The sequence below is a fragment of the Antrostomus carolinensis genome, unplaced genomic scaffold, assembly GCF_000700745.2.
Source record: "Antrostomus carolinensis isolate BGI_N321 unplaced genomic scaffold, ASM70074v2 scaffold18364, whole genome shotgun sequence".
In the NCBI taxonomy this organism is placed as follows: domain Eukaryota; kingdom Metazoa; phylum Chordata; class Aves; order Caprimulgiformes; family Caprimulgidae; genus Antrostomus; species Antrostomus carolinensis.
The window spans coordinates 215-15,433 of NW_010310310.1; the positions used below are offsets into that span (position 1 = coordinate 215).

Below are 15,219 nucleotides of genomic sequence, written 5' to 3' on the forward strand. Positions count from 1 at the left end.
TTAATATACTGAACACAATGTTATATGATATGGAATATTCCATTGGCATATCTGAATGCCAATCTATCTGATTAATTTAAATTATAAGAACCCCTAGGAAACCATGAAGTCCTTTGACTTCCGGCAACAAGTGAAAACATTGGTATGTTACCAGTGTTTTTCTCATAACGAATCCCAGGCTGAACCCAAAAACCAGTGCTATTCTAGCTACTAAAAAGAAACCCAGCTCTGTCTGAGCTGAAAGCCAGGACAACAGGACTTAGTTTCTCCTTGTTATAACTCCTGTTCTGATCAGTGTTTGGTTGCTCCTCACTTGAAGCTCAGTGTTAATTTGTTCTTTTTTAGAGTTTCAAGAGGAAACCTGGTCACGCAGACAATGAGCGCTCAATGGGAGACCACAACGAACACATCCACAAGCGACTGAGAACCATAGAATCCAGCGGTGAAGCAAAGCAGAATGCAGCTCAGCCGAAACAACACGTGGAGGAGGCCGATGCGTTTGAACATATCAAACAAGGCTCCGAATGCTATGATGCACAGACATACGGTACAGTGGCATTTCTGGTTGTAAAGAGTTGTCATTGCAGAATCCAATCTTGAAGCACTCCTACTTACTGTAGTTTCTCCCAGTACTTTTTTTTTTTAATTCTTTTTTTTAATTTCTCTTTGATTAAACACGTAGCACCATTTCACTACAATAAATGCCACTCTTTGGCAGGTAGGTTCAAACTAATGATAACATTTTTGAAAATACTGAATTCACTCATAAAAATGGATTTTAGTTTAATAAACCTACTTAAAATATTTTCTCTCCAAATCTTTCTTCAATTGTTTGGAAGCCCAAACTGCTACCACATATGCAAAATATTTAGGTTAGCACTACAGGTTCTTTATTCTGTATCAGACAAATTGATGTCTCTAAAAAATATTCCTCTAATCTAAATTTAATTAAATAAATTGCTTTCTGTGAAAGTAATTAGTCTATTTTATTAATCAAGTTTTCAGGGCAATAGCTGATTGACACAACATGGCACAGCACTGTGAAAGATAAAACCAAAGTTTGAGACTCAGATGATCTGAAGTTCATGAAAACTGATAGGTTTGAGACAGTAGCTCAGATGATCTGAAGTTCATGAAAACTGATATGCAGTGGCCTCAGAATGGAACTTTTTTTTTTTTTCCCCCAATGTCACTTCCTCTTTCCCCTTAATAAGGATTGTTGCCTTTATACAGACGTAGCTAGCAAGGAGCAGGAGAAACCTATTATGCCTCATGAAGAAAAGGAAGAGGGTGATTCTGAAGATGCAGCTATGGAAACAGAAATGGAGAACAATGAGGATCTCAAAGCAGTAGATACAGAGGAGCTGAAGCCAGAAAAAAAAACATCTACTACCACTAAAACTCCTGGTACATTAACTTAAAAAACATTCTAAATGTATGCTGAAGTGCATCTCTGAATGTATGTATAGGTATTTATGTTTGCATGTAATGGATGTGTACATACATTATAAGACTAAAACATCTGCTCTTAACTGACTTTTCTTCAGCAATGTTCTTACTCCTGCCTAGTAACCAGCATTAGCCTTTGCTAAATTGGTTGAGTGACAGTGGGGTTTACTGCTTTCTTTCAAGTTAATGGTCCCTAATCCTTATCCACTTCTTTGAAGAAGTAAAAAGCAAACACTTTTCCTGCTCTTAGACACAATGCCAATTTGCTTAATTAATTGGCATATAACAATTCATTCCAGTGTCACCAGCATCAGCACACCACATAACTTTTTTTGTGTATAACTTCTGACAAAACATCAAGAAGTTGAGGAGCTGGTCTGAACAACATCAGCTGAGGGAGCACCCAAGTGTCGCTGTCTCACTGGTTTCTTCCTTAAGTGGGAATGAAACAAAACAAAACTGAGCTGCCTAACAGAAAATGGCTATCAGATGCGAGTAGTTGGTAGATGAGAAGAAGACAGGTCTGACTTGCCAGCCACACAACCCACACAAACAGAATAAGCTCGCTATAAATAAGTATCTCTTGCTAACTGCAACAGAAGTGTTTAATTTTGATGAATCTAAGTAAATGACACTGTAGGTTGGAATTCTGAATGTTGTTTTATCAAGCAACAACAAAGCTGGCTGGAGAGGGGAGGTAAGAGTTTTACCAGCCTGAATTCACCTTCTTGCCTCCCACTCCCTTCAGCTTTAATCTCTTCACTTAAATCTCTTGCTAGACTAATTAGCTTTATGGTACGAGCAGGCATGTAATCAGTCTGTTTGTTTTTCCACGATTCTCTAACAGTATGTTCTGAAAATCTAGGATCTTTGAAACACCTCCTACAATGTCATACTTTTTTATCTTAGAATAATTCTTAAAAAGTTAGTTGTTAAACAGTGTAGTATAGTAGAAACAATAATAAAAGAAAATCTTTAGTCCATTCCTTTATGTGATTTCTGATTTGTAGGAAACTGTTCCATTACAAAAGTAGAGATGAGATGAGTGCCATTGATTTTTTTAATGATAATTTTCTGAATGTTCTCAAATTGCTTTATATCTCCTGTCACTCTGTCAGAGAGGCTATGAAGCTCAAAAAATGGAATTTTCAGGTGTCAAAAGATGTCTGCTAATATTTTGTTCATTTGATGAGAGAAAAACAGTTTGCATAAGGAAATGCGTATTTATGTGTTCCAGTGAGTTGCAAGGTCTTGTATTCATTCTATTCCTAGAATTGATTGTCTTAAAATTTGTGCATTTCTCCTAAAATAATGTCTGACTTGCACTGGGACACTTTGTAAAAGATTGGAGACGCAGTATCTGTTCTTTTCTTATGTGTCATCCACAAGGTTAGTAATTAGTTTTGTGATTGTAGGACCAGGTGAAGTGGAGCCAGAGATCCAGACTTTTGACTCGGAGGATGTCAATGACTCCACAACAGAAAAGCTGCCAAAGGTGATGGAAGAGAAGCCAGAGAGAAGCAAGGACTCAACCATACATACAGCCCATCAATTTTTGATGGACACCCCCCAGGTACGATACCCAATGTGTTTTCTTACAATTACAGCACTAGAAACTGTCTGTTTGACCTGAGTTAATGCAACTTTGTGAATGCAAAAGTTTGGAGTTACTGTCATTCAGACAGCTCGGTAGCTTGCTGTGTAGTAGCAGAATAAAAAGTAACACACAACCAGACGTTGTATATGCAGTTGAATTATGCCTTTAAAATGACAATTCCTCTCCATCCTCACTCTTTAAAAAACAGTTTCTGTTTTTCTAATTGTGAAGAACTGTTTTGCTCAGATGAATCTGCTGCTCAAATGTTTGGGTAGAGTGGAAGGTGATGGGCAAGGCTATGTGGCCTCAAGATAAAAAAGGGTGATGAGAGAGCTAGGCCTCCCTCAGTGACCTGAAAAGGTGGACCAAGAATTCACCTCACTTAACTCATCACAATGCACTGCTTCCTCAGAAAAGCTGACTGCAAGTCTTACAGAACTTTAGTGAGCCTTTTATGAATGTCACAATTCAAAAAGTACTGTCATAGCTGATAAAATCCCAGAGCTTCGTGTGACACTCTTGGTTTCCCAGTGCAAACCGTTAGCTGTGAAAAAGCACGTTTTACTATAAGGAGCTATGGCAGAGAAGCAGTTGATGGTGGATGACCAGTTGATAAAGTAAGACTATTTCCAGTGTCTGTTTTTGAGAAGTACTCACCTTTCATGCTTTTAATACTGTCCTGAGTAGATGCTCTGTGGGTGGTATTTTACTGTTTCTACACACACCATGGAAGATATGCCACATGTACTTGATATTTCCATCTTAATGCTAAATGTGCCGGCTCTTTGGAAAGGGGCTGAGAGAGCGTTCTGTTGTCAGAACAGTTTCGTGCTGTTTGTTTTGGTTGGTTTTTTCTTCAACTGACACGCAAAACCTGAAACAGGAGGGGGAGCTCTTGCATCACCAGTTAAAGGGGAAGGGAGAAACGTTACTGGGGGGAAAAGTTCTCATCTTTCAGCAAAAGGAAGAGGGAAGAAGCCCCCTCCATGTATGTTCTTCCTCCCTTCCTTAAACCTGCCATAGGTGACCAGAGGGACTGCTGCTGCTGCTGCTTCTTGAGGAATGAGAAGTTATTGGTACTGTTGAATTTGCATTCATAGGCTTATTTTCTTTAATCCAAAAACCTGCAGGTTATGCAGGCCATGTGCTACTGTTTGGCTAAACTATGTTTTTACAAGTCAGGAACAGAAGTTGTCACTGAAAGGACAATAAAAGTTGAAGAAGTGTAATAAAGCTTGAGTGTCTTTTAACAGAAAGGCTTATCAAATAGTGTTTGCTGGCAGGTAAAGAGGGAGTTGTCTTCCAATTCTTTGCGGTTTGAATGAAACTTTTAAAAAACCCTATAATTAAGTGAGGCATATTATATTTTGGAAGATACTAGATAGGTAGTGTTCAATAGTTTGATCTCCATTATACTGTCATTGAATCTTGTGTTTGTCAAGATCATTTCAGTGAATTATCTTGAAGTTCTGTATTTGATTATTTTCATTGTCTGTGTCATAGATGGTCCTAGCTTTGTTTCTGTGTTGACTGGGCCACAGCCATAGGTATTTTTAAGGGAGGTATTTATCCTTCCTGTACACGGGACCTATTTAAAAAATTGAGATTTAGAATCTTCATTTAAGTTTTTTTTCAGGTATCTTTGTGTCTAAAAAAATAAGAAAAATGCATTTTTATTTTTTCATAGTTTGCTATAGTTAGGGGATCACCAGATGTGTGAAATTATTTTTCTGTCTCATTAATCTCATACCTATACTTCTAGCACATTGTTAGAGATCCTGAAGAGCTAAGAAAGGAACTTGAAAGGCAACTGGAAGCTTGGCAGACACAGCAGTCTGGAACTCCAGATGAGGTTTGTAACCTTGTTTTGGTATAAAACTGTCATAAACATTCTTTATTGCATTATTTAATCTTGTTTTACTGCTGAAGCATTGAGGAAGCCAAGCAGGCTGGAATCTAAATATTCAAAATCACATTATTTAGATGCTATTTTTATTGTTATGCTTAACTTACTCTGAAAAATAAATTACATTATTCTTAAAGCAGGATGATATTTCAGATCACGTTTTGAACGTGCTTTGTGCTATTTGCAGGTTACTCTGCTGATAATGACTTCAAAACTTGCATAGTTAGAAACATTTTTCTCAGTCCTATGAAGCTCCTTCCATTTTGAGTTGTCACCTGCAGTTAAGTGCTGAGCACCACTTTCACAAAATTGCGATGGACAGAAGCTGTCTCCGTCAGTTGCAGTGGTGGAGTCAGAGCTAACCAACAGCAGAATATGATCCTTGCTCTGACTGTCCTAGTCATTAATTGTAAACCATTTGGAAGCAATTGGAAGAGGTTGCCCAAGGAAGTTCTGGATGCCACCTCCCTGGAAGTGTTCAAGGCCAGGCTGGATGAGGCTTTGAGCAACCTGGTGTAGTGGAAGGTGTCCCTGCTGATGGCAGGGGGGTTGGAACTAGATGATCTTTAAGGTCCCTTCCAACCCAAACCATTCTATGATTCTAATTCCTGAATTAAATTGCCAGTGTAGAGGCTTAATAAATTTTCTGACTTTTAATTAATGTAAGTAATACTATTTTTGATGGCTGATAGAGAACCTTTACGGCTTGCCTTGCTGTAATACCAGCTATCAGATGCTGGCTGTTACAAGATTTTCCTACATCAACAGCAATGACAAAGTTGCTTTGTGTCCTCCTAGAGGAATGGTCATGGCACGTTGCAGGTTTGTAGCAGCAAGGAACATCCCAAGTTGAATGCAAATAGTCATCTTTATAGAGCGCTCACAAGACACCCTCACAGCTCCAGCTGATAGTTACCTACTGCCTCCCCCTTGGTACACTGAGGCTTGTTTGCTTTTTTCAGGCAATGCTTCCCAACTTCTTGTGTTTTCATAATTCACTTTTATTTCTTTCTGTGATGTCTAATGTTTTAGGAGAAGGAAGCAGCACAATTGTGGCAGAGGTATTTAGTACTGACAGCTCCTCTATCACAGCAGCTTTGTGAACAGCTAAGGCTCATACTGGAACCCACTCAGGCAGCCAAACTGAAGTAAGTTGGGTCTTTGAGGCTTCTAGTTTTTTTTAAACTCCTGGTTTTGGAGGAGTTTAAACATCTCAAACATCTTTAAACATCTTTAACATCTGTACAACTGCAGCTTTATGTTGTTTTTGGTTTATAGCAGTTATTTCTGTTTGCAAATGCATTGATTTTGCTTTTTTATGGGAACACTAGGGAACACTAAGTTTTATGAAATGCAAACGTGATGTAGCAGTAGGTACCTGTCCTGAGGATATTGCCTCCTGTTTTTTCTTCTGTGTAACAGGTGTGTGGTGGTTTCACTCCCTTGGCTTGCAGCCAAACGCAGTTGCTCTCTCTATTTTGACTCACCTCCCCCCATGGAATAGGGGAGAGAATTGGAAGGATATGGGCAAGGAGGCTTATGGGCTGAGATAAAAACAGTTTTACTAATTAAAATAAAATTATAATGATAACAACAGTAATAACAGAATATACAACTTGAGTGATGCACAGTGCAGTTGCTCACCGGCCGCTGACTGATGCCCAGCCTGTCTCAGCTAATGATCCCGGAGCAGAGACAGTCCCGAAACCGCAACCCCGGAAGAGTGAGCCCGAGTGATCCCCGAGAGAATCCCCCCGTCTTCCGGTCATCCCTGGTTAATATCCTGACATGATGTGATATGATATGGAATATCTCATTGGTACATCCAGATGCCAGTTCTGGGTTTTACTGTTCACTACACTTCTCCCTCCCAGTCCTAATGCAGCTGTGAACCAGCCAAACACGATGGCCTTGAGCTCCAGCAGCAACTACTAACATTAGTACTTTTATCAGTGGTGATCTCATAACAGATCCCACACTGAAACTCAAACACAGCTATTCTAGCTGCTAATAAGAAAATTAACTCTATCCTAGCAAAACCAGGGCAAGGTGATCAAATCAACTTAAACCCGTGAAGTGCTGTTGAATCAAATATTATGTTAAATGTCAAAATGTTCTATGTTGTCTATGAAGTGCTGTTGAATCAAATATGTTAAATGTCAAAATGTTCTATGTTGTCTTTAACATTAAGTGATTTTTTTAAGAGATCTAGACTTGTTTCAAATTGGAGGAGTCAAAATTCAAGGTCTTCCTTCCATTTTAGGCACCTAGATTTGAGAACTTTTAAAAGCACTGAATATTCCATCTTGCTTTAAAAATGTGAGATTTTTTTACCTATACCTAAATATGAATATTAGAACTACTGATTTTGGTTTTATTGTATTTTATAAAATATTGTTATTTTTGATAATCCCTCTCACTGTCTTTTTTTTTTTTTTTTTTTTTTTGGTGGCAAGCTGGCTTTCAGAGGAGACTACAGAACGGGGAAGAGACTGAACATGCGCAAAGTGATTCCGTATATTGCCAGTCAGTTCCGAAAAGATAAGATCTGGTTGCGCAGGACCAAGCCCAGTAAACGACAGTACCAGATTTGCTTGGCTATTGATGATTCCTCCAGTATGATAGACAATCACTCTAAGCAGGTAAAATAAAACCTCAGAGGAAGTATGAAGAAACTCCTTATCACTGATGGGCATGTCAGCTGCTGGCGTGTTTCCTACAGAGCTGGTGGCTGTTGGAAAGGCTGATTCTGGTGATTCTAGAGCAGCTGTTTTTCTGATCCATGCACTTTGAGCTCTTGTCACTAAAAGATCAGTGAAAGTTAACTGAATCATAGAATCACAGAATGGTTAGGGTTGGAAGGGACCTTAAAGATCATCTAGTTCCAACCCCCCTGCCATCAGCAGGGCCACCTTCCACTAGACCAGGTTGCTCAAAGCCTCATCCAGCCTGGCCTTAAACACTTCCAGGGAGGGGGCATCCACAACTTCCTTGGGCAACCCGCTCCAGTGTCTGACCACCCTCACAGTGAAGAACTTCTTCCTAATATCTAATCTAAACCTCCCCTCTTTCAGCTTAAACCCATTTCCCCTTGTTTTGTCATTAACTGCCCTTATGAAAAGTCCTTCCCCAGCTTTCTTGTAGCCCCTTCAGGTACTGGAAGGCCGCTATAAGATCTCCCTGGAGCCTTCTCTCCTCCAGGCTGAACAGCCCCAACTCTCTCAGCCTGTCCTCATAGGAGAGGTGCTCCAGCCCTCGGATCATCCTGGTGGCCCTTCTCTGGACTTGTTCTAACTGGTCCATGTCTTTCTTATGTTGGGGGCTCCAGAACTGGACGCAATACTCCAGGTGGGGCCTTACAAGAGCGGAGTAGAGGGGCAGAATCACCTCCCTCGACCTGCTGGACACACTTCTCTTGATGCAGCCCACATTTAACATCTTCCTGAAAGGAGATGTTAAATTTCTTAGAGGTGTACATATCCACTGGAAAATTATTTTTTGTAATCTATAGAAGGCTGAAATTTGCTTAGCTCTGCAGTTCATTGGAGGAATAAATCTTGGTTCATCGTAGCTCATTTGTAGGGTTTTTAATTAAAAATGTGTGTTTCCTTTTAAGATCATTATTTCAGTGTTTATTTCGTTAGCCTGCCTGAAGTGGTAGCTCTAAATCAACCAGCTGAAGCCTTCAAGTAGAACTAGTGTATCTTTATTGCAATTACTATCTTGCATAACTGTAACAGGAAAAAAGATAGGAAGTCTCTTCATTTATTTTACTAGACTAATTTCAGTAACATCCTTCATGTTTAATAGTGAGCTGTGAGTAAAACTTGGCCTATCCCATTTTTGATGTAACTTTTTTCTTTAATAGCTTGCATATGAATCCCTGGCAGTGATTGGAAATGCACTGACTCTTCTAGAAGTGGGGCAGATTGCTGTGTGTAGGTGAGTTTATTTGAAACCTTGACTTTTCTTGAAGACTCCAGAGCAGAATGTTAAGTACCAGTTTCACACTAATTTTTTCTTCTTCTCTAAAGTTTTGGAGAGACTGTTCAGCTGCTGCACCCGTTCCATGAACAGTTCAGTGACCAGTCAGGGACACGGATATTGCGTCTTTGCAAATTTCAGCAGAAGAAAACAAAAATAGCCCAGGTACACGAGAATGCCTCTAGGGCAACAGGTTTGCACATCTCTCCTAGACAAAGACATCAGCAGCTTCATGGTTTCCTGATCACTTTGTAATGTTTACTGGTTGTTAATATTTGATAGGGTGATAGCTGGTTAGATAACAAAGAGATAGAATGGTCACAATTTTGTAATAGTAAGTGTTTTCTCACTTCTAGTTCTAATGCATGCCATGTTTTACACATTCATCTTCTCTGTTTGTATTGAGTCTTAAACAGTATTTTGGTTACAAGTTAGTACCTTGGTACCCCAATGCCAAATCCCATCAATCTCTGTGGGAGTTAGGGGGTTTTCATGCCATGGATTCCACTGTAGTAGTAGGTGGAAGAGCTTTGTATGTTTGTCAGGCTGTAAGTTTGTCAGACTTGACTGATTTCCTGAATAAAATAACTTTCTGTAGTAATACTTCCTGGACAGCTGCAAAGTTTTCTTCTTTTAGGAAGGTTTTTTGCACTCTTACCTTTCCAGACTTGAATAAGATCTGCCATTAATATTAAATAGAAAATGGGAGACGCAAATAGCTCAACAGGAATTTTATAAATGCCAGAATTGGGAGGACCTGACAGTTGATATCCTTAATTTTAATGTGGAATATGTAACTAGATACTTCTGTTGCAAGTTGAAGCCAAAGAAATTCAACCTAGAAATAGGATGTATATTTTTAATGATGCCATTAATCACTTAAAACAATTTACTGAGGTTTTGATAGCTTGTTGGCAGCGCAAAAAAATTCCAGATTGAAGGCTTTTCTAAAGATTCTCTAGTTCAAAAATACTTACTAAATTTGAAGCAGGAGTTAATATAGGAAAATGCCAAGAACTGTATCTGTGTAGGTTATCGGACTAAAAACTATCTTGGCATTTAAAATACAGAAATGTATTCTTTAAAAATGTTACCATTATTAAGTATATTATTTTATTATGAGATAACTTAATCTTATTTGTTTCCTCTGCAGTTTCTAGAATCATCAGCAAATATGTTTGCTGCAGCACAGCAGTTGTCTCAGAATATTAATCCGGGTAAGCTTTTTTTTGTTGTTGTTACTATGCTTGTTGCTGTGGCAGCAGAATGCTCAGTACAGTCCTGAAGCGATATCCTGCCAGAAAGACTCCTGGCACTGAGACATCACTTGCATTAGGGCTTTGGGTTTTGCTTTGTCAAAAGGAATGTTGGGTTGAAGTTTAGCTCAAAACCCAAAAGACACCTATTTGTCAATAATTCACTGAATTAAGGCCTTTTTTTAAAAAACAGCCTTACTTGCCTCCCTTAGGTCGCGTTTCCAGATTGTGTTTAAGTTCCTCCTGCTTTAGAGCATCACGCAGCTCTTCCTGGTGACCATGGCTCCCTGGGCACTTCTGCTCTTGCTTGAGAGCTTGATTTGCGTAGGTGTCCAGAAGCACACTGTTCTGAGGAGGAGAAGTGTTTGCCTCCAGTATACCTGCCTTTCACTCTGGTTTAAGTTGAGGTCATGAACTGCTTGAATTTCCTAGAGAAGCTGGAAGGCTTGTTACCTCATGGCTGACCCATAGTTAGCCTAAAAGGCTGCTTTGTGCTAGTTAAAAGCTTGTCATGGTGGCACTCATATTTTTAAAAGAGCTCTTGTTGTTAAAGTACTCCAAGAAATGGACAGCCTGTGATTTATAATCCACAGCTGCTTTGCCATAGGGTAGCCAGGCTGTCGGAATATTCTGTCTTTTTGAACTAGGCTGGGATGCAGCAGGCTGCTCCCTAGAATCAGGGAGCTAGCAGGAGAAAAGGCAGTAGGATATATCATCCTTTTTTGTAAAAAGACGAAGCCCTGTCAGATTTGGGGCCTGTCTGCAGAAAAGGAGGAAGTGTTCTGCATCTTCCCTAGCCATTCTGCTGCAGGGGAAGCAAGAGAAGGGCTTGCATTCCTGACTGTAATGACTGTGATTTCCCTTGTAATTAAAAGATGACAGACAGGTAACTTAGCTAGAATGTCCCTTTAGAGGGATATGTCTCTGACTCTGGGGGCAACTTGGGTCAAGTAACACATCTCCAGAAAATGGTTGGTGCTGAGGAACCCAGCACCTGTGCTGTGTGTATCTCAGGACGTTTACTTCAGAGGAGCTCAGCTGCTCCCAGGGGCTGAATGCCCTGTAGTGGTTGGACTGCTTTGACTGTGCCTTCTGCTTTAGTTTCCTCCAAGAAGAATCCATTTTGTGCAGTTCAAGATTGCTCTCTGATGGAAGCCAAGCCCATTAAAGTGAGCACAACAGGGAAACATGTTTCAAAAGCACAGTCTTAGTCCAAAGTGAAACACTAATACAGATGCACTGATAGGTACCTGCTTTTGGAGGAGCAGGTTTTGACTCTCTCTGTTTCACTGCAGCAGCTGCTGCTCTGCTGGGTAGTGGCTGGACTCCTATAATTCAGCCAACATGGAACTCCTCGGCACTTACCAGGCATGAAGACAAGGCCATGACTCGGGTCGCTAGGTGTCTTCCATGCCTTTCATCCTTGATCATGCTACTGAGGGACTGGGTTTTTTTTCCTCATTTGTTCTAAATGGTTTCACACAGTGGGAAAAACTGTATTTTTTGACCCACTCCTAACTGCAGCGTAATATTAAGTCCCAGAACTGTATTTGATAAAGACTTAATTTCCCTAGGAATGGTCTAAGGGTTTTTCCATTACACTCACAGGACCAATAACAAAATAGTCTGCTTGCCTTTAAGTGGATTACTCTTAACTTACTGGAACTTAAAATGTTCCTTGTTCTCAGAAACAGCACAGCTGCTTTTGATTGTGTCTGATGGAAGAGGCCTTTTCTTGGAAGGCAAGGAGCGAGTGACAGCAGCAGTTCAAGCAGCTCAGAATGCCAATATCTTTGTTATTTTCGTAGTGTTGGACAATCCGAATTCCCGGGTAAGTAAGTGAACAAGGTGGAAGTATTCAAGTGCACTGAATAAGAAATTGATACAAATCTTTTTCTTTTCTTTTCTTTCTTTTTCTTTTCTATCTTATCTTCTGCAGAGGTCAAAGATATTTAGCCCAATTTCAGTTTTTCATAACATCTGTCAGATCTTCTATGCTTTCTCCCTACTGTGATGCTTATCCTCTTCTGTATTTAAAACAAAACAAAACAAAAACCAACAAACTGGCTTCTGTGCCACAGAAAATCTAAGTAAGATCTCCTGTCTTTAAATGTAATGGTTGTAGATCTTGGCCACCAGAGAAGCAGCTGGCAGACTTACAAATTCAGAGTCTGAGAAACACTTTGTTCATCTCAGTTTTGTTTCAAATTGGTAATTTCTGACAGCATTCAGTCTCCATTTGATATGGTAACTGGAACCAATATGAGATTAAACATTAGATGGAAAGGACTATATGAGAGTTTATTGCCTGAACTGGGAAAGCTGGGCACCATATTTGGTGTTAGATTTCTTTGGTTAGGAAGCCAAAATATCTGGGAGCTTTTCAGGGAGACTCCGTAGTGCAGTAGGTGAGCAAACTTAAGCCTTACTTTGAATTATGTGATGAAGACTTAATTTTGTAGTTCACATTTTCTTCCTATATCTTAATTTTTCCATACAAAATGTATCTATTATATTTATTGTTGAAAAATTAACAATTCTCTTGCTGACAAACTATTGTAAGGTTCTGATGAAACCTAGCTGTATGTCAAGCAAAATTTCTGGGCAATGAAATCTTGTTTTTCATAAGCTGTATTAATTTTCTGAGCTGCTACGCTGAGCCAGCTAAGAAGTTACTTTACAAGAAGCACAGCTGGAGTTTAATCTGATTTTTGTCTTTGTAGTATTTGTTGAAATATTATAAAATAATGTGCTAAAGGATCTTGTATGAGATCACTGCACAAATGCAAGTTGAACTCTGAGCCCTAAAGAGCTTACAGATGAGAGTGTGCTGGGCAGGCATCAAATGTATAAGACTAAAGAGATAACAGTAAACTCGCATCAGAAAATACTAAGGAAAGACAGGATTTATTTCTAGGACTTGGTATTGCAGAAGCTTAAGCTTAATCTCTTCTAGCCTATAATTTGTTGATTAGAGCACTTTTATCTCAAAGGGCAAAAGTATTTAACTGCTTAACTGCTTTGTGTTCAGCTTTTGATTTGATTTACCATTGAACACTTACGGCTTTTAATCTTAAAACTCTTCTATTAACTCCTGATTTAACAGAGGAGGAATTAAAAGTATTTGAAAAATAGGATAAATGATATCAAAGGCTTGTGAAAGATACAGGTGGTTTAGCAGTTAACATAAAATCTTTTTTACAGGATTCCATTTTGGACATTAAAGTACCTATATTCAAAGGACCTGGAGAATTGCCTGAAATCAGATCTTACATGGAAGAATTCCCATTCCCATTCTACATGATCCTCAGAGATGTGAACGCGCTTCCAGAAACTCTCAGTGATGCACTCAGACAGTGGTTTGAACTGGTGACTGCCTCAGACACTTTCTAGACTTTGTAGACAAAATCAATACCCAATTGCTGCTAAACCTCTGAAATATCCGAAATGGCATTTCATCGGAGCGTTCTAAGGCCTCTGGCTAACAAGGATTCACGTGCAGGAGCTGCCCCCTGGCACTCAGGCTGCCTAAGAACAAAATGGTTCGTTTAGGTGTGTCCTCCCACATTTGTGAGAGGAGAATTATGCAATGGTGAGACTGTCTTCTTCTTTCATTGCCTATTCCCACAAATAATGTAAAACTTTCTTCAACTTCTCTTGTAATACATTTTTTTTTTTTTTTAAATAGTAAGTTATTTGTAATGTTCACTGAGGTAAAATTATTCCTGCCCCTGTCTATTGCAATAAGAAAAAATCAGCCTTGCTTCTGGGAAGGCATTTCTGCATTAGAAGAACTTCAGGTGTCTTGCAAAAAAAAAGCATTCTTTAGCTTCACCCATGTGGCTGGTGCCTCTTTGAGGAGTGGGGGAGCAGGGGAAGCAGATGGTTTTAAACAACCAAAAAAATAAGTACTTGAATACTTGAAACTATTCTGCAGTTAAACACATCCTATGTAATTATTGCTGATTTTTGTCTGACAGTATCAACAGGGAGTTTTATGAATAATGCCATCTGATTGTCCCCATATTATCAGTTTACACTGTGAAGTTTGCCCCCCTGTCCAAGGCAGACATTGAGGACGTTTCATTGTTTCATTAATCCGATGTCTTAGAGCATGGGTGTGATTTTTCATTGCAAAAGCTATGCATCTTATATTATCTGTACTAATAAAAAGAGGCAACAGTTTGTAATTATGATGTCTGTTCTTTCAGTTGATCAAAGCTTGAATAAATTAACTGCATTTGCCACATAGAAATGCAGTGCACACCTATGAAGTTTCATATGAAAATGTGGTTTATGTCACTTCAACACCTATCCTCCCTTTATGAGGATAATGCCAGCAGAGAGTTTCGATTAGGGGTCCAGTCTTTTGACTTCTCTCAATGAAAATCTGAAGGAAACTTTTGTTTAAATGCCCCTGGTCTAAACTCTCTGAAGACTTTTTGTGCATACAAGAAATTAAGGTGTCTCATTCTAAGTGGGGTGCAGGAGCTGATCAGAAAATGGCTGGAAACGTGGGTGTATTCCCAAAGATGTGATCGTTCTCTTTGGTTTCTAGGTAGAAAAACTTTACTTCAAGTATTGCTGTTCTGAGATGCAGCAGTGGCAAGACCCAGAGGTGTGAAATGGACCAGCAAGGCTGTTTCTGGTATTTGTGTAGCTTTGCCACAGCTCATTAATGATAAGCAAATTTCAGAACTGCAAACTTTACAGGGTGACTCTCTCCCATCAGAAGTTAATTGTCAGGTACTATATACTATCTTTCCAGGGTTCTTTAGATCTCCCACACATGTAGAGAAATATGTGCATGCTTTGGGAAATTTAAGTGTGGAAGTAGGTGGTTTTAGTTCATTAGGTAATTGTCCAGAATGTACTTCCATTTCAGACTTCTAGTGAATATTTGCAGCAGGAAACTTGGAGAAAATATTTTAGAAATTGAAACTTTTCTTAAGATTGCAAGGATACACTTCCAATTCAAATTACAGCTTGTTGCCGGGATCTTGTTGCAGGGATGTGTCGTTAGAGCC

The 15,219-nt window shown here is 39.3% G+C and overlaps 1 protein-coding gene across 1 annotated transcript; it reads left to right on the plus strand.

Moving 5' to 3' along the window:
• Positions 1–349: 349 nt before the first annotated feature.
• On the plus strand, positions 350–13,816 carry LOC104523716 (midasin-like). Its single transcript, XM_010166390.2, has 11 exons — positions 350–547; positions 1,234–1,407; positions 2,865–3,022; positions 4,809–4,898; positions 5,985–6,100; positions 7,420–7,594; positions 8,821–8,894; positions 8,987–9,101; positions 10,090–10,153; positions 11,881–12,023; positions 13,397–13,816. Exons 1-11 carry the CDS (start codon positions 388–390, stop codon positions 13,583–13,585), a joined length of 1,458 nt encoding a protein of 485 aa, XP_010164692.1. The 5' UTR covers positions 350–387; the 3' UTR covers positions 13,586–13,816.
• The last annotated feature ends 1,403 nt before the right edge of the window (positions 13,817–15,219 follow it).

What these genes read in the sequence shown, in the direction of transcription:
- LOC104523716 (XM_010166390.2), top strand. Translation starts at nt 388, where the DNA reads ATGGGAGACCACAACGAACACATCCACAAGCGACTGAGAACCATAGAA. An exon ending in AGTCTGGAACTCCAGATGAG is followed by an intron (nt 4,899 to 5,984) that starts GTTTGTAACCTT and finishes CTAATGTTTTAG; the next exon opens with GAGAAGGAAGCAGCACAATT. An exon ending in GTCTCAGAATATTAATCCGG is followed by an intron (nt 10,154 to 11,880) that starts GTAAGCTTTTTT and finishes CCTTGTTCTCAG; the next exon opens with AAACAGCACAGCTGCTTTTG.